Below are 24,637 nucleotides of genomic sequence, written 5' to 3'. Positions count from 1 at the left end.
GCAACAAAACAAACTTTCTTCTCATACATTTCAGCTGTTTCTCCCTTTGCATCACCAGCAGTTCCTTTATCCCCTCCCCTACTCACCATCCCTCTCGAGTCTTTACTTCCCATTTCATGCAACTGAGTCCAGCTTCAACTGTCGTTTGGTAGCAGCCAAAGGTATATAATTTTATCTGGATGCCCCAAGGCAGGCTAGATGAGGGGACCCTTGTCCTCATTTCATGCCAACTTTTTATTAGTGTTAATGCTTTGAAGTTTAATGGGGGGAGGGGAATGGTTTCCTAAATTTAATTAGAGATGCTCCAAGTACCCTGGGCCCAGCCCAGCACTGCTCTGAATTACTGCCACATGGATTTCATTTGAAACTAAATACAGAATCAGAGTTTCTCATGTCATTTTCAAATGAAAACCAGGTGCTCCAGACTCAGAAATGCCCTGCAAACAGCTCTTGTTATATTTTGTCTGAAAAGGTTTAAAAAAAAAAAAAAAAGGAACCCTGGTTTTCATTACTGGAGTCTATGTAAATTAGCATGTGATAGGAGCTGTAATCTGCCTGAGAGATTTTGTTCTCAGAGCCCTGGACATACTGTCTGTGGCAAGTTTCTCTCAAGGTTCAGTTAACAAGTTACACAAGGCATCGTGGATATAACTTGCAGCATTTTTGCATGCCCCGGTAAAACTACTTTGTCCTTCTGTAGTGCATTTCATCCAAGGATATCAGAGCACTTCCCAAATGACATGGGTAACTTGTTAGCCCCATTTTGCAGATAGGGAAAGTAAGGCACAGGGTGATTAAAAGCCAACATGAATGTGGGTGCACAAGGAAAGAAGAATTAAGATGTCATCCATGACCTCTGTGTGTCCATGTTAGAGATCCTGGGCCTTAGGCTGGGCATGGGAGGAGATAACAGGGGCTCTGTATGCAATACTCCCTCCTCCTGCTCCCTCACTACAGGCAGGTGGAGAGGGAGGAGGGGCAGTGTAGCCTTGGAATGGGCAGAATCTTGACTCTGCCCACAGCCAACTTGCCAGTTAGTGGTACTCAGCTGCTTGAGAGCAAAGATACTACAGTCTGTAAAAGCCTGTGGCAAATAACGTCCATGGAGGAAGTGCAACCTACTTCCATTCACAATGACTTTCTATTCTAACACATCAAAAGTAGAGAGAGCAAGTCTACAAGGGCAGAGTATATTCTCTACACCGTGGTATGCGGTATCCTACTGCCCTGCTCTCTATTTACACGGGGCTACACAACAGAGTCTGGAAGTCAGCCAAGGACCTGTAATCAGCAGAACTGTGTGTGTCTAGTTGGATTCCTCAGTCAAGAGGAAGGTGGCACACCAGCAGCTGCAGCATCACCTCTTATGAAGTATCAGCAAGGGAATGCAGAGGGAAAGCTCCTATCTCATTTAAAAACTTGGTCTAGAAAAGTGGGTGTGCCGTTCAAAACACAAAAGAGATGGCTTTTCACTTCCTTTAAATTCCCAGCTGTTAGTATAGTAGTGTCCAACTTTAACCAGTTTATTTGGTCTTCCTGCCTTTAGTTTTCTTTCTGGCTGAAGTGTGTGCCTTTTGTACCCTTCACCAAATAGTGTGTTTAGTTCCTCCATTCATCCTGACAGTCAGTCACTTTCACACCCTGCTAAGGTAATCTTGCTAACTGGTGCTCCCATCAAATGGAGAAGTCTGTCCTAGATTAATAAAAGGGTATTTCATCCAAACCAAGCGCTGGGGTAGGGCGTGTCATGCCTGGTTTAGAATGTTCTGTCACCTAGGGTGACCTGAGAAGTATTGTGCCATTTACATATTTCTTGAATCACATCAACAAGTTTTATGCAGCATAGGAGAGGGCAATTTGGGCATGTCTCAGAAAATGAGATTATTGTGGTACCTTGTGACCTCAGCCACACTGTGTCAGGTGATGTACAAACAAAGACACAGGCCCTGCCCAAAGGACCTTACAGTCCAAGTCAAATTTCTCTTTAACATGTGTACTTTGTTGAATAGAGGCCTTGACCGAGGTGGGAAAAAAAGGGGCTTTGTATTTACAAACCCAGAGTTTTCTAACCACTAGAGAGATCTGTGATCTAATACTCTGCAACATCTCCCAGAGTTTCATGCCAACTTGAAAGGTGAGCTGTGAAGCAAAAAATAAACTAAAATGGTTTATTGCCCTGTACAGATTATACATTCCCTTCGTGATGTACTTTTAAGGAATTAAGCACTTTAAAGGAAAGATGAATTAAGCACATTAGCGAGACGAACATAACCTGAAGGGCTCCCCCCACCCCCAAGCCATAAACATTGAATAGGTCACCATCATATTTCTCTAAAGCTGATTATTTCCCATTGTTCTTTTTCCTTTCAAGTTTTCTGGAAATAGGAGTGTGTTTTTCTCCATAATGCACAATACTATAAGCCAGGCGTTTGAGTTGAACCTGGAATCTCACAAAGAAGAATTAGTGGGTGGCATTCCACAGGGCTATGATTTTAATTTTTGTCTACAGCATTTTTGTTTTAACCCTGTATCTGCTGGGTGCCATTATTATTGCTATGACCTGTCAGGACAGGGCTTTCCATTACAGGGGCTCTGTGTAAATATTTGAACTAGAAATAACTACTCCCATAAACCAAAACAAGTGTAGCAACTGTAACGTGCTTCTTTGGCATAAGCTCTGCTCTATTGCTATTGGACTGATTCCTGATCTGAGTGAATGTGGAGGATGAGAAAACTAGGAAACAAGGTAGCTCAGAAAAGGAATTCCCTACTTATAAAATGGGAATAATACTTCTTACTCACCATGTAAAATGCTTTGAGATCTGTGGATGAAGAGAACCAGATAAATCCTAAAAGTAATTAGCCAAACCCCCAAAACAATTAAATTTGCTTATAGACAGACAACAGTGTAGTTCCTATGACATCATTTACCAAATCTAATCACATCCTTGCTTTGAAGTGAACAGTTGAGATCATCATCAGTTTTGCTGTACTCTCAAAGGGATAGATTGTGCCATTCAGGAACAGGCTAGAACAGAGGGCTGTGCTGAGCTCCCAAGTGTGCCTGCCAACTATACACTCCTTTGCCATTTTTACCAGAACTCAGCATTTCCTTTCACTTGTAAAAAGTAATTATGTGGAGTGGTTCAAATATAGCTGGCAGACACGTTATCAAGGAGATTTCACCGGCTGGAGAGTCTGAAGGTACGCCTTGTGACCCTGGCAGATCAGGTGCCAGCTTATGCGAAAGCCGAGGGCCGCACTGAACACTGACAAATGCATAGCTGGGAACCAACCTGGTTAGTATAGTTAAAATAGGTATTAGTGTTAGGAGAATGTGTTTAGACTTCATGGAATGCTTGTAGGATGCTGCATGTATTAATTCTACTTATAATAGCCGTATCCCATGGTAGAAAGTTATACTGAGCGTTTGCATTGTAAACCTCTGTACTTGTGTAACTCAAAACAGGAAAAGAAGCATTAATTGCGGTAAAGTGCTCGACCTGCACACAAGATGGTCCATTGAAGGCAAATGAAGCACCGTCTAGCACCAAAGGATGGATTGGTGTGGATTACTTTCCTCACTCACTCCAGGAAGGGGAGACCTGCACATGAACTCATCCCATCATCTTGGATTCTAGGCTGAAGGGGGTAAAATCCCTGACAAGGAGAAACTTGGATCTTTTTGCTGTCTGGACTCTGAGGGGCAATGAGGCCTAAACATAAGCAAGAGATCCCCATGCTCCTTGGCATGGGTGAGCCCAAAAGGACATATAGAGCTATTTATTGTTGATTTTTAAAAAGTAATAGAAGCTTCTAAAACCCGTTACTTGGTAGAGGAAAATGTTTTAAAGTCTGCCTCAGACTTCCAAACAGGTCAGACAAGTAATATACCTTCAAAACAGGCATGTGGTACCTTTTCAGATCTAGACCTGAAGCCCATTAATCACATTGGCCACAGGATGCTTTATGAGCAACGCTTGAAAGAATTTCATCACACTGCTTAGAAGTGTTACGTAAATGATCTTGCCTGTTTGTTGTGGTGAATGGCTCAGACACATTACCAGGAAAAAAAAAAAAAAGCCACATCACACAGACGTGACTAGATCATACCACAATCCTGGCTCACTGGTACTTTGATTCTTACTTATTCTATGTATCTGTGAAAGAGTGTGATTCAATGCCCACTGAATTCAATGGAAAGCCTCCCATTCACTTCAGCAGTGAGTATTGGAGCCAGTTCCCAGTCCTCAGTTCCGTTTATTTTGACAATCTGTGAACAAAGCTCTGCTGTGGAGCCAACAGTTAAAAGTTCCAAAAGACTAAACTATTTTCCTATGCCAGGCAATGTGGGTCAGTCACTAACCTTTTACCATAGGCACCATTCTAGAGAAAAAACATTCACTGTGGTCCAGGCCAAATAACTTGCTGCTCTGTGCATACTAATTACCTGAAACATTCAAAAAACATAGTACAGTCAGTTTCCATTTTAATGAGGCCTACTCTACCAGATGCCAACCAGAGTTATCACCAGATTAGACAATGGTAGTAAAATAAAACATTTTAAATATAACAAGTTTTGGGTCCAAATCAGCACAGATGGGGCCACATGCTCAGCTAGAATAGCTCTCAGAGTGGTAGCCATGTTAGTCTGTATCAGCAAAAACAACGAGGAGTCCTTGTGGCACCTTAGAGACTAACAATTGTATTTGGGCATAAGCTTTTGTGGGCTAAAACCCACTTCATCAGATGCATGAAGTGAAAAATACAAATAAGCAGAATATATATTATAGCACATGAAAAGATGGGAGTTGCCTTACCAAGTGGGGGGGGATCAGTGCTAACGAGTCAATTCAATTAAGGTGGAAGTGGCCTATTATCAACTCCCATCTTTTCATGTTATGAAAATCTTATCCTTAGAATAGTTCTATACCACCTGAAGATCTGGTCCACAGTTTATCATCAGTGGATTCATGGGATAGGATTTCTCATTGGTGTGCCAACTCAGCATAATGTACTCTGATCCTAAGGGTGGTATCCTGGCCCCTTTGAAGTTAATGGGAATTTTGCCACTGACTACAATGGGGCCAGGATTTTATCATAAGGGTATGTTATCACTATTTAATCCTCAACAGAAAGTTCATTGTCTATTAACAATACATTTGCTGCTTCCTTCCAAGGAAATACATCAGGATTTATTTAAAATAGAAGATGATATAATTGTTTCTAAGACAAGCAGACCAGTGTTCTCTGATATTTCATGTATTTTTGTGCAAAGAGGATCTTTGTCTGAATAACATGGAAAAGTTCAGCACAAAAGTTTGCTGAGTCTTGCTAGCTGTAGCGTGCACACACACACACACACACACACACACACACAACACCCCCCACACCCCTTGTTGTCAGGGAGTACAATTGTTGGCAATAGCCAAAGCCATGAAGTTAGTGGATCTGGAGAATTCCAAAAAACTGATTCAGGTGCCTTCAGAGAGTAGGAGCAGCCCGCTCCTGTTTTGCTTCCCTCCTCCTTCATTAATTTAAATTGCTTTAGAAATCATATAATCATAGAAGATTAGGGTTAGAAGAGACCTCAGGAGGTCCTCTAGTCCAATCCCCTGCTCAAAGCAGATCAACCCCAACTAAATCATCCCAGCCAGGGCTTTGTCAAGCTGGGCCTTAAAAACCTCTAAGGATGGAGATTCCATCACCTCCAAAGGTAACCCATTCCAATGCTTCACCACCCTCCTAGTGAAATAATGTTTCCTAATATCCAACCTAGACCTCCCCCACTGCAACTTGAGACCATTTCTCCTTGTTCTGCCATCTGCCACCACTGAGAACAGCCGAGTTCCATCCTTTTTGGAACCCCCCTTCAGGTAGTTGAAGGTGGCTATCAAATGGACACAAGTCTTCCCAGAACTATTGTTCCTGATACCATCACTCACAATTTGCCCCTAATATCTTATTTAAGTCAGCCATTCAACAGTTAACCCTTTGCTGGCATGTCTGATTTTCTGTATAACACCATCTTTGTACAGCTGAACCTGGCTGAGTCAAGATTGGTTCTGTTAACATATGAAGTGCTTTGGATAAGACAGAAAAAGAACATTCACATGACTTAGCTCAAGAAATCACTGTGACTATTGAGGTTAGATAGGGCCTGATCCAATGCTTATTGAAGCCAATGAGAGCTTTTTCATTGGCTTCAGGGGGGTATTGATTCAGGCCCATAGGCCATAAATTCTAGAGAGACACTACTGCTGATTAGGGCTGTGCATAAATTTATCCCTTGTAGTTTACTATTTTTTCCTCCAATAATATTGTTTTACTGTATTTGACTAGCTATAAGTGACCAAATAATATGCACAAAAATGATGAGGAGTCCAGTGGCACCATAAAGATTTATTTGGGCATAAGCTTTTGTGGGTAAAAAACCCACTTCATCAGATGCATGGAGTGAAAATTACAGGTACAGGCATAAATATATACTGGCACATGAAGAGAAGGGAGTTACCTTACAAGTGGAGAACCAGTGATGACAAGGCCAATTCAATCAGGGCGGATGTAGTCTTTTTTTCCCCTCCATCTCTTGCAGTTTGTTTATCTTTTAAACTTGACTGTACAAGATGATTGGCCACTTCCCCTTTCTGGTTCTCACAAGGCTCTCGGTTCCAATTCTGTGAGCTAGGAAGTTCAGGTGGGACTCAGCTGTGCCACCTGATCTGCACAAGCAGATCCCTGTGCCTTTGCAGAGCCCTATTGATTTCAGGGGGACTCTGGCTCAATTGCTAGGGTTAGTCTGTTTGAATCTGATAACAAGATTAGGGTAATAGTTCAGAAAAACATCCAAACTTTAGGGTCTGATCTAACACTTATTCATTGAATCCAAAGGCTTAGCAGGATTCAAAACATTTATATGGATAACAAAATCCAGCGTTATAACATAAAATAAATTAAACAAACAAAACAACCAACCTAAGGGCTTTGGAAGCTCAATTTTCAGGACACAAGCCAATTACTGACTATAGGGTTAGGAGAAAACTTTTCATGCGGGCAGATTAGCCCATAACTGCCCAATATAGGTTCTCTTCTTCTAAAGCATCTGCTACTGATCATGGTTGAGGACAGGTTACTAGATCAGATGAACTGCTAGAGTGGTCCAATATGACAATTTGTATGTTCTACTGAAGTCAAAGTTTTTCCATTAACTTCAAATGGGCTTGGATCAGGCACTTTTGGTGATTCACCACTGTGGTGCTGAGTGATCACTCACTGCTTTAGATGCTTCTAAACTTTTGCAAAGTGATGCAATCCATTGCATGACAGAGGCATCACTGATGAACCATCGCTTATGAAACTTACAGAGAAACAAGTGACCACATTCTCAATAAACCTGACTCCTTATAAAGTAATTCCATAATTTTTGGTGAGTGGTTAAAATTTGCGTTTTGGGAAAGTTTTGTTGAGTCTGACTTTAAGCAGAAGTTTTATTTGATTCCTGAGAAAATGTAATTATTTCATGGAATAAAGTTAGGGGCATCTGGATTTAGATTTCATTCACTTGTGACTAATACCCTGACAACCATCCACAAGATCTACAAATGAGGAAAAAATCTGTTAAATGCAAACCTAGTTACCAAAAATCAGAGCAGACCTGTCTGGAGAAAGAGGAAGAGGGGGAAAAGAAAAATTCTTGATGATTTGACATATGACTGAGTGACATCAACAGAGCCATTAATTCAGAAGGTGCTGAAGTTCAGGAAATCTGCTTGCCTCTGTGGCGAAGATTTCTTAACAAAAATGTTTGCCTAGAACAGGCTTCTAATTACTTATTCAGGCTCTGAAATAAGTAACTTGATTTTCAAAAGTGCTAAGCACTGAGGAGTCCCCACCGAACTTAGTATATTTCTGGGTGGTCAGCAGGTTTGGTTTTTTTGGGGGGGGAGGGAAGGGGGAAATCAGTCCACCTACTAAAAAGACTAAGTATGGCATTAAGCAGCCTAGCTTTAGAACATTACTTACATGTGTTAAGAAATCTGCATTAGAGATGGGATCCATATAACCTACATACAGTCTAACAAGATCAGCGCTCAGATATGGGGGCCACAAAAAGTACCTAATCAGTTAGTGTATACGATAGGTCAGATTTCTAACTGATTAGCACTAGGTGCTTTGGGCTAAATCCGAACGCAGCTAGCTGAATACACAACAAACACTATGACACTATGAATATTCAACAAAGACTATGAAGAAAACGTTTGATTCTCTTCACCTACATTTTGGGGGATACTTATATGTTCTGCTACCTATTTCACTGCTATAATATGTGCAACTTATTTTTCTCTTGAAAACATTTAAGTACATATGGGGAAAAACATGGGCAGCATCATTCTGCATGGCACCAGTTAGCAGTCAGAGAGGCCAAGGACTGAATGACATGGAGACTACACTCCGGTATATCCTAACCCCTCCAACACATGGATGAGACGTTGTTGGGATAATGAGGGGAACTTGCATGCCATTACTCATACTGTACTTGTCTCGTGGATAACCAAAGGACTTAGCTAACCAAGGATGTCAATCTTGCACCTGTTACAGACACTAACATCTGTAATAATTGAGGGTTGTGCATGGAACAGCCTAAAAGAATTGCAGCCTTTGATGAAAGAAGATTTACCTCCCTGCTGAAGAACAGTGTGAGCGTCTGTCCAGTTCTTTCTGCTGGTTGTAGCCTCCATGTGTAGTAATGTATGTTGACATCAGCATCAATGTGTGGACTTGTAAACTGCACAGGAAAAGGAAAAAGAATAGTGTCTTACAAATTTGCATCTTTCTTTTTTGCAGATTTCAGTAGAGTGTGTTCTAAACATTTGTTATATACACCTGAAAGCCTGGCCAGCTGCTAGGTCATATATCAACATGTGAAAAAAGTTTTCAAGGAGAATGCTGAAGTATGCTGGCCCAGAGAGATCACTGTGTGGTGTTCTTTGACCTAACAGTACCCTCTAGTGTACTTGCTATGCCCGCTAGGAAAGAACTTCTCAGGAGTTTTCATGTATTCAAGAGCTTTGGATCCAAGTTTTTCAGGGACAGAGTATTCCAGCCTCTAACGCCCAAATAAGCATTTTCAGTACTTACTACGTCAGTCATTACTGCAGCTATGCAACCCAGAGCAACCAGCACTGCCTTAGTATTTCTGAGGTCCTAAATTATCTTCTGTCCACAGACCTGTTCCCTCTCCAAGCTCCTAAAATCCCTCCATGCTACTACATTTGTATGCAGGGGCATACTGCCTCACTTGTGTTAGCTATCTGCAGCCTTGCTTCTCCATACAGAGGAACTACAATGGGTTAGGACTCCATATGTCTGCAGGGGGACATGGGACATTTAGTCCTTTAATAGGTTAGGTATGTATGAGATATTCACTTTAAGAGCATCAGCGTATTTTGGTCTGGTGCATAGTAGAATGTTTATTCTATTAAAGGGTCGCTTCCACAAATCATTGACGGGGAGTCCATTGTGAAGAAAAATAATTTTATTCAGGAACCAGTCTGGGTGACACCAGTAGTAGTGCCCCTTGCACTCGCTCACCATTCCCTCCTCTCAGCTACAATTCTTTCCACCTTTATTCCCCAAAACAAAAACATTAAAAATGTAAAGGAGCGAGAAAACGGTCAGCACCCGTTTTTGGAAGGCAGTTATGCAAATATCAGCCTAATGATTCCAACTGCAGGACCAGAGCCAAGGGCAGGGAGAAGAGGTACACCATAAAAGCAAAATTATGAAGGCTCCAGTTCAAGAAAGTACCTAATCATATGCTCAGTTTTAGGACCACGAATAATCTCATTGAAGTCAAAAGGGCTACATGCAGGCTTAGAGTTCGGCACATGCTCACATACCTATCTGAATCAGGGCCAAATGGGTTGTGGGTTTGGCAAGTTATTGTATTTAAATGGTTTTTATTTCTATTTTAAAATAGGAGCTATGATCATTGAACTCAAAACCATATCCTACTCTACACAACTTGCCTTCTTCCTCTCTTCAGCCCAGGCTTTGCCCCTGTCATTAGCTTCCCCCCCAACTCCATTTCTTCCTCCTGGCCTGGGACACAGTCTTATGATACAGTTAAGAAAGAGGAAGAAAGCAAAGCAGGTGATTTAGCAGGAGCTTAATTCCTCCTCCTCCAGTGTGTCATGGGCATTGGATTTGGATAAGAAGATGCCTGGGGCAGGGACTTTGTCTTTTATATTTGTGAACCAGCCCAGACAGCGACCGTGACAGGCAAGAGAAAAAGATAGAAAAGTGACGACCAACAAAAGTGATCCAAAAATAATTTGGCTTGGGAAGAGAGACTTGCAGGGCGGCATTCAACACTTGCCCACTGGCCGTGGCACAGAGAAGAATGACAGGGTGAAAATAATGGCAACTGGCAAGTAAGTGCAAAGACAGCAGAATTGGCAGCCTGACGGTAACCCTGAACACAATCTACGGGGGGGGGGCTCACTCAATCTCAGTTTTGACAAGACAGTTTACAATCCCCAGCTGTATGTTCCATAGAGATTTTCTTCACGGGTGGTTGGGCAGAAGCATCCAGTGATACCAAAACAAATTTAGGCCCCGATCCAGCAAAGCACTTAAGCACATATTTCATTGACAGCATGTGAGCTGCCCCACTGGAGTCAATGGAACCGCTTGTCTGCTCGAAAGCTTTGCTGAACCAGCCCTTATTGCAAAAGACGTGTGTGGTGCCAGTGCATATACTGCAAGGAAAATTATCTATTTTCTGGGTTATAGTTTCTCATCTGCATTCCTAGTTACGAAGCCTATCGCATTACTAGTTCAGGTGAAATGGGGCACATACACGCTGCCTGTATTGTACTATAAGAGAATCTAAGGACTCCATAAACCCAAGACATACATGTAGCCAATCATGTGTCTTACTTTCATCCTATTTTGAGCCCACCTACACCCTGCAATTCCAGCCTTTTCATATGACTTAATGAAAAGGTAGCAGAAAGAGGCATGCTTACTCATCAAGTAAATTATACAGTGTTGGTGCCCTCCCTCTCTGAATTTGGTGCTGTCTCAGGAAACTTCTTCAAGGAAGTTTACATGTTGAAACAGAGGTGGAGGAAGGAGAAAGTGAGAAAAAAAAATGGAACCGCTCCACATGACATGGGCAGTGTTCTCATCCAGATGTTTACAAAGCAAGGAAATATTTCAGAGCAACTCTTGCCCTCTGCTAGAACTGTGCCACCCCACTGAGCGTAACAAAGGGCAACATTTACCCCATGATTCAAATGCCAAAAGCCTGATTTTCAGAGGTGCTGAGCACCTGAATTTCCCATAGACTTTAGCTATTGGGGTGCTAAGTACCTCTAAAAATATCCAAGCCCTAAAGCTCTCACAGCTTGTATTTGGGTGAACTGAATTTTTCCACTTTATCATGTTAGAGCTCATTGTCCTTAGTTGTATTGTGTGTGGGCACAGGGTCATGTTTTTGCATGGATAAGCGGTCTATGAAGCTATGTTTGACAATATCTGTTTATCCCCCTTCAACACTAATATAATATTACTTAAATCCCACTCTCCAGGGGGCAGTGTACACCACTCAAGTCAATGTGGATGGAGTCCTGGATGGGGACACTGGAGACATGAGTTCTAGTCCTGATTGAGCACATTGGACCAATCAATGTGCCTCAGTTTCCCCACTTGGGAGATTGAGATTATAATGTTGACTTTTTTTAAAAAGAACTTTGTGCTCTATAGAAGAAAGATATAATACCTATTACAAACAAAAATCTACATTAAAGGAATAATAAGGTTGTAAAGTTAAGCACCAAGAAGTTAGGAAATGCCAGAATTAAGGTCACTTTATAATACAGGTCTTTAATTACATGACTTTTTCCCCCCCACAGGACCCAGCCTCCTTCACTGCACAGAATAAGCAGTGCTCCCTTACTGAGCTGTTATTCAATATTTTAGTTTCGCCTCATAATTCAATGTGTAGCCCCACGCCCTGTTTACTGCACAACTTTCAACCCGTGCTCTGAAAGCAGCATGTTTATTTTCCGCCTGGGCTTTTCTGTGGTGCTCATCACCATAGGATCTGAGTGCTTCACAGCCATTAAGTGTTCACAGCACTCCTGTAAGGTCAGGGGTGATATTAGCACCATTTTACACATGGGGAACTGAGGCACAGAGACCAAGGTGAAAAGTGTCCATTAATTTGGGGTGTCTACAACTTGATTTTTCAGATGGCTTCACAATACATAGCACTTTATATCTTCAGAGCATAGGCTTCACTCTGCCCAACTCCCAGGCCCTGTCTCCTTTTTCAGTCTATACCCTCAGCACTAGAGGTCCAGCTCTAGTCTCCCCTGCCTTCCAACCAGGCAGCTTCTTCTGCCATCCTGCCTGGGCCCAGCAAGGTGGGAGGTCATTGAGAGCACAGGAGAGACAGACTGTGTGGTCTCAGTTCTGGTACCCGGACCCAGCACAACCCACAGCTGCAACTGCGGGAAAAATCCTGCTCCGTGCAGATGCAATCTTTAGATAAATTAATGGTGAAGCTCGATTAGATTTCTACTGGGCCTGTGCAAACTGCAGTTTTTCAAAGACTTAGAATGTGGCTGAATTTGGGCAGATTTTCATGGAGATGGCAAAAGGCACCCAGCATGGAAAATGTTAGCCCAAACAGTTAAAATTTAGCAAAAAGTTGTATAGAACTGAACACAGGTCTTAAAATGGGAAGTTTCAGGCAACCTTAATAATGGGTGGTAGTACCAGTCTCGCCTATTAATTAGTATGCAAAGTTTTTTAATTCCTCAGCTGCTCCATATGCAGGATTTCCTCTGACATCCATGCAAGTTGTACATAAGTGGCGGTGCCAAAACTAGGCTTTTTAGCTACTACAAGAACAGACTGTTCCCTCTCGCCTCATCCGCCTTAGGCCCTCTTGATCCTTAAGGTGTCTGAAGAGTCAAAACTGTTTTCCCCACCTTCCAGTCCTGTTTTTTAGAGACAGGCCTGAAATGGAAATATTTGCAGGAGGATTTCAAACAGCCCCACAAGGTGTGACATGTGCCCATCACTCAAGTAGGAACCGGAATCTAAACTGAGATTTTAGATTCGAAGTACCCTCCCCACTCATCATGGGCTCTGGGGTTTTATTTCAGATCAGTGCACAATAACATGGAGAACATTGTGTCTTTTAAGCCACAACCCAGCAAAGGAAAACATGTAGGCACTTCATACATCATTCTCTAACAGCAACGCTATGGTCTAGTCCCAGAGAATGGGGCATATCCCTCCAGCTGTACTCTTAGCAAATCCACCCACTCCTGGGATTGGGCAGGGAGAGGGGATAAATAAAATAGTCTAAAGAAAAGGAAAATAGTTGCCAGGCCCACAAGGAGCCTGGCCTCGCCCTCACACAAAGGAGGAAAAGTGTTCCAGGCTCCACAACTCCGACAGCCTAGCATGGGTGAAAGCCCAAGAATTTGGTCTAGGGATCTCAACAGAAAAAACAAACCATCCCATCTTTGCTCAGAGGGCTCATGCTAGCAGTACTATGAAGCTGTGCCTCAACGAGTAACCCAGGGCCCTGATCTGGGAACCCTAGCTCTGCATAGTTCAGAGTACCAGTCTAACTAGCAGGAGTGTCCTCTATTTTAAGGGCCTACTCCCAGACCTGACAAGCTTCACAGGTGCAACAGGTTGGGGTTAATTGTGACCACAAAGAGCTTTTTAAGCCCTTCATGACTGGGTGTGGGGGGTAATCTGCCTCACCACATGACCCTTTTCCATAGTGTGGAAGAATGGTGGGCGATGGGGCCACGTCCATGCCTCTTGTTAGCATCCTACTCCTAGAGGGAAGCAGGAGGAAGCACCTTCTCTGCTCTGACTGCAAAGGGACTGCTCACAGCAGTCCCTGCACTTCACACAGGAGAGGGAAGCTTCTGGGTTCCCCATTTGCCCTGCATCATCTCAGGCCTTGTATATGCTGCATCAGTTAGACACCAGGGGGTGAGTTAATAATGGAGTGAAACTTGAGTCTGAATTTCCTGCTTTTTATCACTCTAAATCAGACTGATAATATTTCCAAAATATAATTATTAGGGTTTATAATTTCCTGTTCTTGTAAATCTCAGGAAGAAATAAAAGGAGAAAGCTCTCAAGCGAATTTTATGAGACATTCCCATAGTCTGTGCATTACTGACACAATAAACCATAGCAGCTTATCAGTTGTATTGATGAGAGTGGATATAGTCAGAAAACAATTACGCATAGAACATTAGTAACCGGTAGCCTGCACACTTTGATGTTGCACTCAACAGCAGTTGGTGAATTTTATGAGACTCAAAAAAGTGCTTCATATCACAAAGCCTTTTTACCTCTGCTAAAATGACCAGCTTAATCAAAAGTAAATTTGGGATAAAAAAACCAAACCCCAGTTATTCATGGACTGAGAGCTTGTATGGCTTGTGGTAATTTTTATAGTTAAGTTGTAAATCATTAAAAGCTTGAGTTTCTGTACAATAGAAAAACTGATAGACATACACATAAATTTCTGTACACACACACACACACACAGATTCTCACCCGGGTCGGGCCTCTGTATTCTGGGTAAAGAGACCTAACATGACATGAAGGGGCTCTAAAATCCCAGGCTCTGGCTGAGAGAGAATTCCCCCTGTACAGGAGCTGTGAAAGACATCTGTAGGACAACTTTGGAAGCCCTGGTCTAGAGGGCATGCAGGGAGTGGGAGAGATATGTCAAGGGCACAACCACAGCATGTAGCATTGCTGAGAGTCTGGCCAGCATTGTAGACCAGAGACAGCCTCCTGTAACTTACACAGTCCTCCTGGACTGTATCAATTATATCTTTGGTCTGCGGATCAACCCAGGATCAGGAGAGTGCAAAAGTGACAAAGCCACATTATTCCCCACTGTCCCTGAGCTGTGCGTTCCATGCTACACTCTGAGAATCTCACCCAGAGCATTGTACTTTTAAAGAAGCTTCCTAAACTGTGCCCACAACATGTGCATCGTTAATGACCCATTTTATTCCTATATATGCCTGCTAGACACGTACATGCTTCTGTCCTGAAGCCTGAGGTTTTATATCCTTTCCAAAACTCTTAGGGGGATTTTTAATCCCTGTTATGTTATTGTTAACTATATACATGGCCAACCATTTTTTCAGTTCCACTAAGGTCTTGGCCTCAATAGTATCTTGTTACAATGAGTTCTGAGCATTGGGTGAAAGTGTTTTCTTGTTATCCGGTTTAGATGTCCTGCTTCTTTGAAATCGTTGGCGTGTTTTGTTAGTGTTAGGACTATGTGAGCTGTGGCTGAGGCTGTATCCTTATGTCATACAGTGGAGCCACTGCGGCTGCTTTTGCATAGACAAATAGTTCAGGATCCTCACAAAAGGAAGAAAGGAGAGTAGCAAAATACGGACGCTGGACTTTAGAAAAGCAGATTAACTCCCTCAGGGAGCTGATGGGCAGGATCCCCTTGGAGGCTAATATGAGGGGGAAAGGAGTCCAGGAGAGCTGGCTGTATTTTAAAGAAGCCTTATTGAGGGCACAGAAACAAACCACCCCAATGTGCAGAAAGAATAGCAAATATGGCAGGCGACCAGCTTGGCTTAACAGTGAAATCTTTGGTGAGCTTAAACACAAAAAGGAAGCTTACAAGAAGTGGAAGCTTGGTCAGATGACTAGGGAGGAGTATAAAAATATTGCTCGAGCATGCAGGGGTGTAATCAGAAAGGCCAAAGCACAACTGGAGTTGCAGCTAGCAAGGGATGCTAAGAACAACAAGAACGGTTTCTACAGGTATGTTGGCAACAAGAAGGTGGTCAGGGAAAGTGTGTGACCCTTAATGAATGGGGGAGGCAACCTAGTGACAGATGACATGGAAAAAGCTGAAGTACTCAATGCTTTTTTTTGCCTCGGTCTTCACAGACAAGGTCAGCTCCCACACTGCTGTCCTGGGCAACACAGTATGGGGAGGAGGGGAGCAGCCCTCAGTGGTGAAAGAACAGGTTAAGGACATGCACAAGTCCATGGGTCCAGATCTAATGCATCCAAGGGTGCTGAGGGAATTAGCTGGTGTGATTGCAGAGCCATTGGCCATTATCTTTGAAAACTCGTGGTGATCGGGGGAGGTGCCGGACGATTGGAAAAAGGCAAATATAGTGCCCATCTTTAAAAAAAGGGAAGAAGGAGAATCTGGGGAACTACAGACTCACCTCAGTCCCTGGAAAAATCATGGAGCAGGTCCTAAAGGAATCCATTTTGAAGCATTTGGAGGGAGAGGAAGGTGATCAGGAACAGTCCACATGGATTCACCCAGGGGCAAGTCATGCCTGACCAACCTGATTGCCTTCTATGATGAGATAACTGGCTCTGTGGAAATGGGGAAAGCAGTGAACGTGGTATATCTTGACTTTAGCAAAGCTTTTGATATTGTCTCCCACAGTATTCTTGCCAGCAAGTTAAATCAGTATGGATTGGATGAATGGACTGCAAGGTGGATAGAAAACTGGCTAAATTGTTGGGCTCAACAGGTAGTGATCAACAGCTTGATGTCTAGTTGGCAGCCGGTATCAGAGTGCCCCAGGGGGTCGGTCCTGGGGCCGGTTTTGTTCAACATCTTTATTAATGATCTGGACAATGGGTTAGTGTCATCTGTGAACTTGCTGAGGGTGCAATCTAAGCTGGGGGGAAAGGTTGATACACTGGAGGGTAGGGATAGGGTCCAGAGTGACCTAGAAAAATTGGAGGATTGGGCCAAAAGAAATCTGATGAGGTTCAACAAGGACAAGTGCAGAGTCCTGCATGTAGGAGAGAATCCCATGCACTGCTACAGGCTGGGGACCGACTGGCTACGCAGCAGTTCTGCGGAAAAGGACCTGGGGATTACAGTGGTGAGAAGCTGAATATGAGTCAGCAGTGTGCTCTTGTTGCCAAGAAGGCTAACGGCATATTGGGCTGCATTAGTAGGAGCTTTGCCAGCAGATCGAGGGAAGTGATTATTCCCCTCTATTTGGCACTGGTGAGGCCACACCTGGAGTATTGCATCCAGTTTTGGGTCCCCCACTACAGAAAGGATGTGGACAAATTGGAGAGAGTCCAGCGGAGGGCAACGAAAATGATTAGGGGGCTGAGGCACATTACTTATGAGGAGAGGCTGAGGGAACTGGGATTGTTTAGTCTGCAGAAGAGAAGAGTGAGGGGGGATTTGATGGCAGCCTTCAACTACCTGAAGGGGGGGTCCAAAGAGGATGGAGCTTGGCTGTTCTCAGTGGTGGCAGATGACAGAACAAGGAGAAATGGTCTCAAGTTGCAGTTGAGGAGGTTTAGGTTGGATATTAGGAAACACTATTTCACTAGGAGGATGGTGAAGCACTAGAATGGGTTACCTAGGGAGATGGTGGAATCTTCATCCTTAGAGGTTTAAGGCCCGGCTTGACAAAGCCCTGGCTGGGATGATTTAGTTGGTGTTGGTCCTGCTTTGAGCAGGGGGTTGGACTAGATGACCTCCTGAGGTCTCTTTCAACCCTAATCTTCTATGATTCTATTAAATAGGAGGTGAGGTTGGGCAAACAAAGACCTGCAGGCAGATGGTGTCCAGTGAAGTTCTGCCAAGGTACCAGACTGCCCCTTTCACAGTAGCCAGGCCTGCTTTTCAAGGTTTCCACTGACAAAGGCTGATGGCCAAGTAGCACTCATGCAATATTCAGGAAGGCATTTTTGGCTATGATCTTTTCAAGCAGTTCGGTATATCCCTATCAACAATATTAGTCTCTGTCCAAAGATACAAAGCCCCACATTCAACACATGCATACAAATGACTTTTCCTCTCAAGCTCAGAAAGTCCAATATTTTTCCTAGCAATGAAAATGTGTGTTGTATGTTTTATTTCGACTTCCTCTTCCATAGCATATGTACTGTATGTGAGCCTACATATCCTATAAAGAATTAATTTCATACCAGGTAGTTGGAACCTCCCTCAGGTAGTTGAAGGCTGCTATCAACCCCACCCCCCACCCCCAACTCTTCTCTTCTGCAGACTAAATAAGCCCAGTTCCCTGAGCTCTCCTCAGGAGTCATGTGCCCTAGCATTTTTGTTGCCCTCCACTGGACTCTCTCCAAATTCATTCCATAATGTATTTAAATATATAATTCAAAATAACAAATTCTACATCTTGTATTTAGTCTCACAATTTGTTTAATACTGGTGCTGTAACTGGAAAAAAAGTTAACTTACATATAGTGGGTTCTAATGTGTTATCAATAGGATAAAAAGTAGTGTCGTAAACCTCAGGCACCCCTTTCTGGGGGGGCCCATTGACTGTTCTGCTCTGGGGCATGGAACTGCTGTCAGCAGGCCTGAGTACTGGTTAGCAATGAGTTGCTCTCTCTCTAAAAACAGTGAAACACTGGGTATCCATTAAGTCCCCTGCATTACAAGCAATGATGAACATAGTTTCAGAAAAAAAAAAAAAAAAAAAAAAAAAAAAAAAAACAACCCCAGTCCAGCTTCTCATCCACAGCAACACATGCAAGAGCCATCACAGAAAGCCAAGAGCACACTATAGGACCTGCCGTCACAAACTGATTGCACTGAAGCTTTTGCTACTACTTCTGCTAGTGCTACTGAACTGACCATCTCTGCCCACTTTTCTCCTTTTCACTAGGATCATTTGTTTAGCTAAGCTGCTCCCATTATTAGCCTAAAAGTGGAACTCCGCTTTGCTATAGCCAATAGGAATTGACATTCCCCCGCTTCCTGGGGTCAACCTGACAGTAGAGTGCCTCTTGGTTACAGGCATTCTTTTCCCTTATTAGTTTCATACACTTTCTACTGGAAAACTGGAGTGGATGTCAAATGTCAGCTTTCTGACTACAACCCTGAATCCGTATGGAAGGGCCCTTGCTCATCTTGAGCACCAGTTTTTCAGTGGGTTTCACCCTCTATTCAAAAATAGTCTGAAATATGCTCACTGCCATTTCTACAATGACTATCATGGAAGATGGGTATCTTAATGTCAGCTGCAATTACATTAATAAATCTAGGCTTGCAACTGAACACATTTTTGCATGTAGAAGGATCCCTGCCTACCATAAACTGGGCTTGATAAATTAGGGCTTGATGCAATGCCCATTAAAAATCAAGGCAGAGACTCTCATTGACTTTAATAGGCAATGGATCAAGCCTTTAGTGACCATCTATACTATAGCAATTCAGCAGGCTGGCTGAAAATTCTATCTAGTCACTTAGTCCGGTTAAGCCACTTTGAGCTGTAGCACTGAGAACCATTTCTTGTGCTCTTCCCCCTCCCCCACACCCCACAACTCTGAGCACTAGCAAGTTATCTATCATGCCTCTGACATAACACTATCCCCCATGCTGTGGAGAGCCTGAGATGAAAGCAGGTGGCACTTTCTACAGGAAGTGTAGATGTCTAAGCAACGCTGTCACAGCCAGCAAGTCTAATTATTTAAAGCATGTGGCGGTGGTTCCAAGCCCCTTCTCCCTGCTTTCCCAGCACTCCTTAAAGAAATTATACTCTTCCTGCAGATGCTGGTGGGCGACCGCTTGGAAAGCAAATGTTCTGCCATATGGGATGTTGGGCAAGGTGCCACCCTCGCCTAGATATGCTTGGCATTTGGCCTTGATGTCAGAGCGGAGAATGAAAGCATACCACTCTGCCAGAAGTGTTTAAGAATTGTCCATTTTAGGTTTCCCCAAGTGGCATGAAAAGGTCAGATGTTCATACGTCATGCCCTTGGTTTAGGAATAACAGCATTAAATGTGAGCTGCAAAGCATTGTCCAGACAGGCCACAGAGTGAAAGCTGAAATTATAAAAAAAAGAGCTAGGGTTCACTGAATACTTCAAAATTTGGGATATTTTCCAACCCATTCTCATCTGAAGTGGTTTCCATCTTGTAGGGTTCCGTATAGACCAATTTTTCTGGGTTTTGTGAAATTTTCTGCAATATTGGTTATTTTTTTCTTAAAATGGTTAAAAATGTTCAGTATGAATGGGGGGTTCTGGGGGCAGGGATAGCTCAGTGGTTTGAGCATTTGCCTGCTAAACCCAGGGCTGTAAGTTTAGTCCTTGAGGGGGCCACTTAGGGATCTAGGGCAAAAATCAGTACTTGGTCCTGCTAGTGAAGGCAGGGGGCTGGACTCAATGACCTTTCAGGGTCCCTTCCAGTTCTATAGATAGGTATATCTCCATATAGATAAATGAAACATTTCTATAAAAATTGATAAACACCTCAGTAAATAATTATCAAAGAAAAATTTATTAAAGATGGAGTGTCAATAATGTTGACAAGCTGAGCAAAATTTTTTTGAAAGAGGGACATTTTCCAACAAAATAATGTTGAGTGTTGAAAAATGCCAACCCACTCTACTCCAGACACAGCGAACAGGAATATTGATTCACATCCTGAATGGCTGTTCCATCCAACCAGGCCTGTACATCTTTTTACTTTCTGTTCGCCAGCATCCTCTCAAATGCTGGGACATACCCATATTTCTACCTGATTCCTTGCACCAACAGCAGTATTTATGCATCCTACATATGTTGTTAGTCTCCTGTTTAAAGGTTTTGGTCATCCAATCAGGAAGCAGAAGCAATACCATGTGGTTTATATGATCCCGCAAATAAACAGTTGTCAAAGTGAACAGTGTTTGAACAGCCTACAGGCTAAAATGTGTTTGTACAAACTATTTAGAAAATACATTGAATGCAGAAGAAATCAATTTGTCAACAGAAAAGAGGGTTAAATCCAACAGGTTACGATGTTCATCAAATTACCTGCTCAGTTCTAAAATGAACTTTTCTTTTAAAATAACCCCCCAAAATGGTTCCCTCATAATGTTGCTTTTGAGGCTTTGCTGCATGAGATGCCCCAAAAGTACTTGTATGTCAATGAGTTTTGATTCTAAGTAGCCTCAGTGAAGCATTTGGTCAGCTTCTTGAGAAGGGACTATTCTCAGTAAGTGCCCAATCAAGAAACACTTTCCCAAAATTCATTTTCAGCTGACACCAATCCAATCTGAGCTTTCCTGGGAATGTTCATACTAACATGTAAACAATGACGTCAGCCTGTAAAGAACCGAGTCATGCATGGACATGTGGCTTGCCCATGTGACTCCAGGCTCCATCTTGCTGTTGTGATTGTCCACAGGGCAGAGGATATAAAAGGCTGCTGCATCTCCTCCATTGTGTCTTCAATCCTGCTTCTTGCCTCTGAAGGGACTTTGCTGCAAACTGAAGCTCTGAACAAAGGACTGAATGACCCATCCCAGCTGTGGCTGTACTCCAGAGATTTGATTTGAACCTGCAGTTTATTCCATCCTGAACCAAGAACTTTGCCATTACTGTATGTAATTGATTCCATTTAACCAGTTCTAGCTCTCACTTATATTTCTTTTTATGAATAAACCTTTAGATTCTAAAGGATTGGCAACAGCATGATTTGTGGGTAAAATCTAACTTGTATATTGACCTGGGTCTGGGGCTTGGTCCTTTGGGATTGAGAGAACCTTTTTTCTTTTACTGGGGTTTCATGGTTTTCATAACCATTCATCCCCATAACAAGTGGCACTGGTGGTGATACTCAGAAACTGGAGTGTCTAAGGGAATTGCTATTGTGACTTATGGTTAGCCAGTGGGGTAAAACCCAAGTCTTTTCTGTTTGGCTGGTTTAGTTTGCCTTGGTGTGCAAAGGAACCCTAGCCTTGGGCTGTAACTGCCCTGCTTTAAAGAATTTGTCCTGAATTGGTACTCTCAGTTGGGTGCCACCAGAGGCAGCATCGTTACACCGTATATATGTAAGCAGGCAGAGAGAGTTCACTGCTTCTAATGCCTACCCAGGAGCTCAATACCTCAGTCTTGTACAACTCTTTTAGCTTGCAAGATACCAACTGCTACTCCAAAGGACTGGAAATCATTCATCAGGACAACCGTTATCTATCCAAATATATAGGAGACTGAATGCAATGGGACTAGCTGCCATAGTGAAGACCCCAATGTAGGACAACACCACTGAGCGGCTCATTACTTTAATTCTTAGGGTTTTTTCTTTTGCTTCAAGTAACATTTTATTTTGAAGTATACTTGTGTCTCCTTGCAGCCGATCTGAAAGGCTCTTTGCCAGCCAAGACCCAATTGTAGGGTTCTGTGTTTTCTCTGCAGCGCTTATACGACCTCATTGAATCCATAAAGAAGAGAAGAGAGTTTTGTTTTTTACATTCCTTACAATGCTTTGGTAGACAGTGGTGTTGTCAGCTGCAACAAGTAGTAAGGGGATCAGGTAGGAGTTGAGTAGGGTTACCATTCGTCCGGATTCCCCCAGACATGTCCAGCTTTTCTGAGTTAAAAATAGCGTCGAGGGGAATTTGTAAATGTCCGGACTTCCCCCCCCCCCACCCCCCACTCTCCAGCAGCCAGAGAGAGCCCCTCCTCCGCTTCCCCCTCCTCTCCCCTGCAGCTGAGATCACTCCCTCCCTGCATTCGCAGATCGCCGGACGTTCAGGCCTCCGGCAGTCTGGAGCTTCTCCCCCTGCCAGCGTGCCGCTCTGCAGCACTCTGAGGGCGGGAACCGGGCTATGCACTCCGTGGGGGAGCACAGCAGCGTGCCGGGCTGCGCGTGAAGCCCAACATGCTGTTCTGAGCGGCACGGTAAGGGGGATACAGGTTCTGGAGGGGGCAGTCAAGCGACAGGGAGCAGGGTTGGGAGTTCAGGGGGGCTGTCTGGGGGTTGGGGGTGTAAGGTTTTGGGCAGTCAGGGGACAGGTAGGGTCCTAGGGGGGCAGTTAGGGGACAAGGAATAGGGAGGCTTAGGTAGGGGGTGGGGTTCTGGAGGGCAGTTAGGAGCAGGGGTCCCAGGAGGGGGCAGGGAGGAGAGGGGTTTAGATGGGTTGGGAGTTCTGGGGGGGGGGGGTGTCTGTCAGGGGGTGGGGAGTGGTTAGATGGGGCATGGGAGTCCCTGGTGTCTGTCTGGGGGTTGGGGCAATCAGGGGGTAGGGTCCTAGGGGGCCAGTTAGGATGGGGGGAGGGTCTCAGGAGGGGGCAGTCAGGGGACAGGTAGGGGATAGGGTCCTAGGGGGCCAGTTAGGATGGGGGGGGGGAAGGTCTCAGGAGGGGGCAGTCAGGGGACAAGGGGCAGGGAGGCTTAGGTAGGGGGTGGAGTCCTGGGAGGCAGTTAGGTAGGGTTACCATACGTCTGTTCTTTCCCCGGACATGTCCGGCTTTTTGGTCCTCAAATCCCCCTCTGGGGGGAATTGCCAAAAAGCCGAACATGTCCGGGAAAATAGCTTTGCCCGTATCCCTGCCCCAGTCCCCTGCTTACCTTGTGGCTCCTGCAGGCTGTGAGCTGCAGGCAGATTCCCCCATGACGGCTGCTGCTGCTCCCCTCAGACACCTCAGCTTTGTGTAGCTGAAGAGCTGAGCTGCCCGAGTGCTACCGGCTTCACGGTTTGCTGGGCAGCCACCAGACCTCCAGACTCTGCGCCCCCAGCCGGGCGCTTCCCCAGCGCAGCTGGAGCCCGGGAGGGGAAGCGCCTGGCCTGGGGCGCAGGGTTTGGAGGCTGCCTGGCAAACCGTGAAGCCGGTAGCGCTCAGGCAGCTGTTTCGCGGCTGGGAGGGAGGAGGGGGAATGCGGGGCACTCAGGGGAGGAGGCGGGGTGGGGAAGGGGCAGGGGCAGGGCCCTGTGGAGTGTCCTCTTTTTTTAATGAGGAAATATGGTAACCCTAGAGTTGAGTTCACATAGAATCCCAGCCAGCCAGGTAAACAAACTTTCAGTTAACCTGGATTACGCAGAGGCTGCAATCAGCACATCCAGTTTTCCGCAATGAGCCGCAGTCCCTTCAAGGGGATTCATATTCACACAGCCCTAAACTCCTCCTATGATTCTATAAAACAGTGTGAGATACAAGGTGATGACTACACTGCAGGAGAAGATGGCCATCAGGGAACAGCTGTGAGCGAAGAAGAAATACCTGAGCTAACAGTAAGCGAATCACAGAAAAGTGAACTGCTTTGTTAAGTCAAACTTTCAGTGCAGATGAGAAGAGACAATCTATTTATATCCTGGGGTGGTGGGAGAACCCCAGCAAAAGGCTCAGCTACTCCTGGGGAAATTCTGCGCAAATGCAGCACTGCAGAACCCTTCCCCCCCCCCCCGCCACAGATTCCCTTTGATTCCTTGCAGAAAATGGTTTCTGTGGGGAAGCAAAGATGCTGCACCAGTGCTCACTGCCCTGACAGAGGGACACCAAGCACAGACTCCTAAACAGTCTCACTGCTCTGAGAGAGTCTCCAAGCAAGGAGTCTGTGGACTCCAGCCAGAGGAACTTTGCCTGGATGTGCGTATGGAGAAGAAGCTGGAAAAAGGCAGCAGTTGATTTGAATTCTGCGAGGGGGGACCTACACTCAGATGGGACAAAAGGCCCGCTCCTTCAATTGAGGGAGGGACCACAGATTCCAGAAATTAACTGGTTAAATGCAAAAAAAAAAATTAAAAAAAAAAGGAAACAGGAACAAGAGAGCAGGTCAATGGTTTAAAAAGAGAACCCTGGATAGTGCCCCCAGCTCCATAGT

The 24,637-nt window shown here is 44.3% G+C and overlaps 1 protein-coding gene across 1 annotated transcript in view; it reads right to left on the bottom strand.

Moving 5' to 3' along the window:
* Positions 1–24,637, bottom strand: part of LOC135972281 (E3 ubiquitin-protein ligase Topors-like) — a 105,572-nt gene that overhangs the window by 69,442 nt on the left and 11,493 nt on the right. The window contains exon 2 of the mRNA XM_065549704.1: positions 8,678–8,785. Coding sequence (XP_065405776.1) covers positions 8,678–8,785 — 108 coding nt within the window. The remainder of the gene's footprint in view (positions 1–8,677; positions 8,786–24,637) is intronic.

The sequence above is a fragment of the Chrysemys picta genome, chromosome 6 (assembly GCF_011386835.1).
Source record: "Chrysemys picta bellii isolate R12L10 chromosome 6, ASM1138683v2, whole genome shotgun sequence".
NCBI lineage: Eukaryota > Metazoa > Chordata > Testudines > Emydidae > Chrysemys > Chrysemys picta.
The sequence above is the reverse complement of the archived record's forward strand: the minus strand, read 5'-3'. Positions and strand labels throughout refer to the sequence as shown.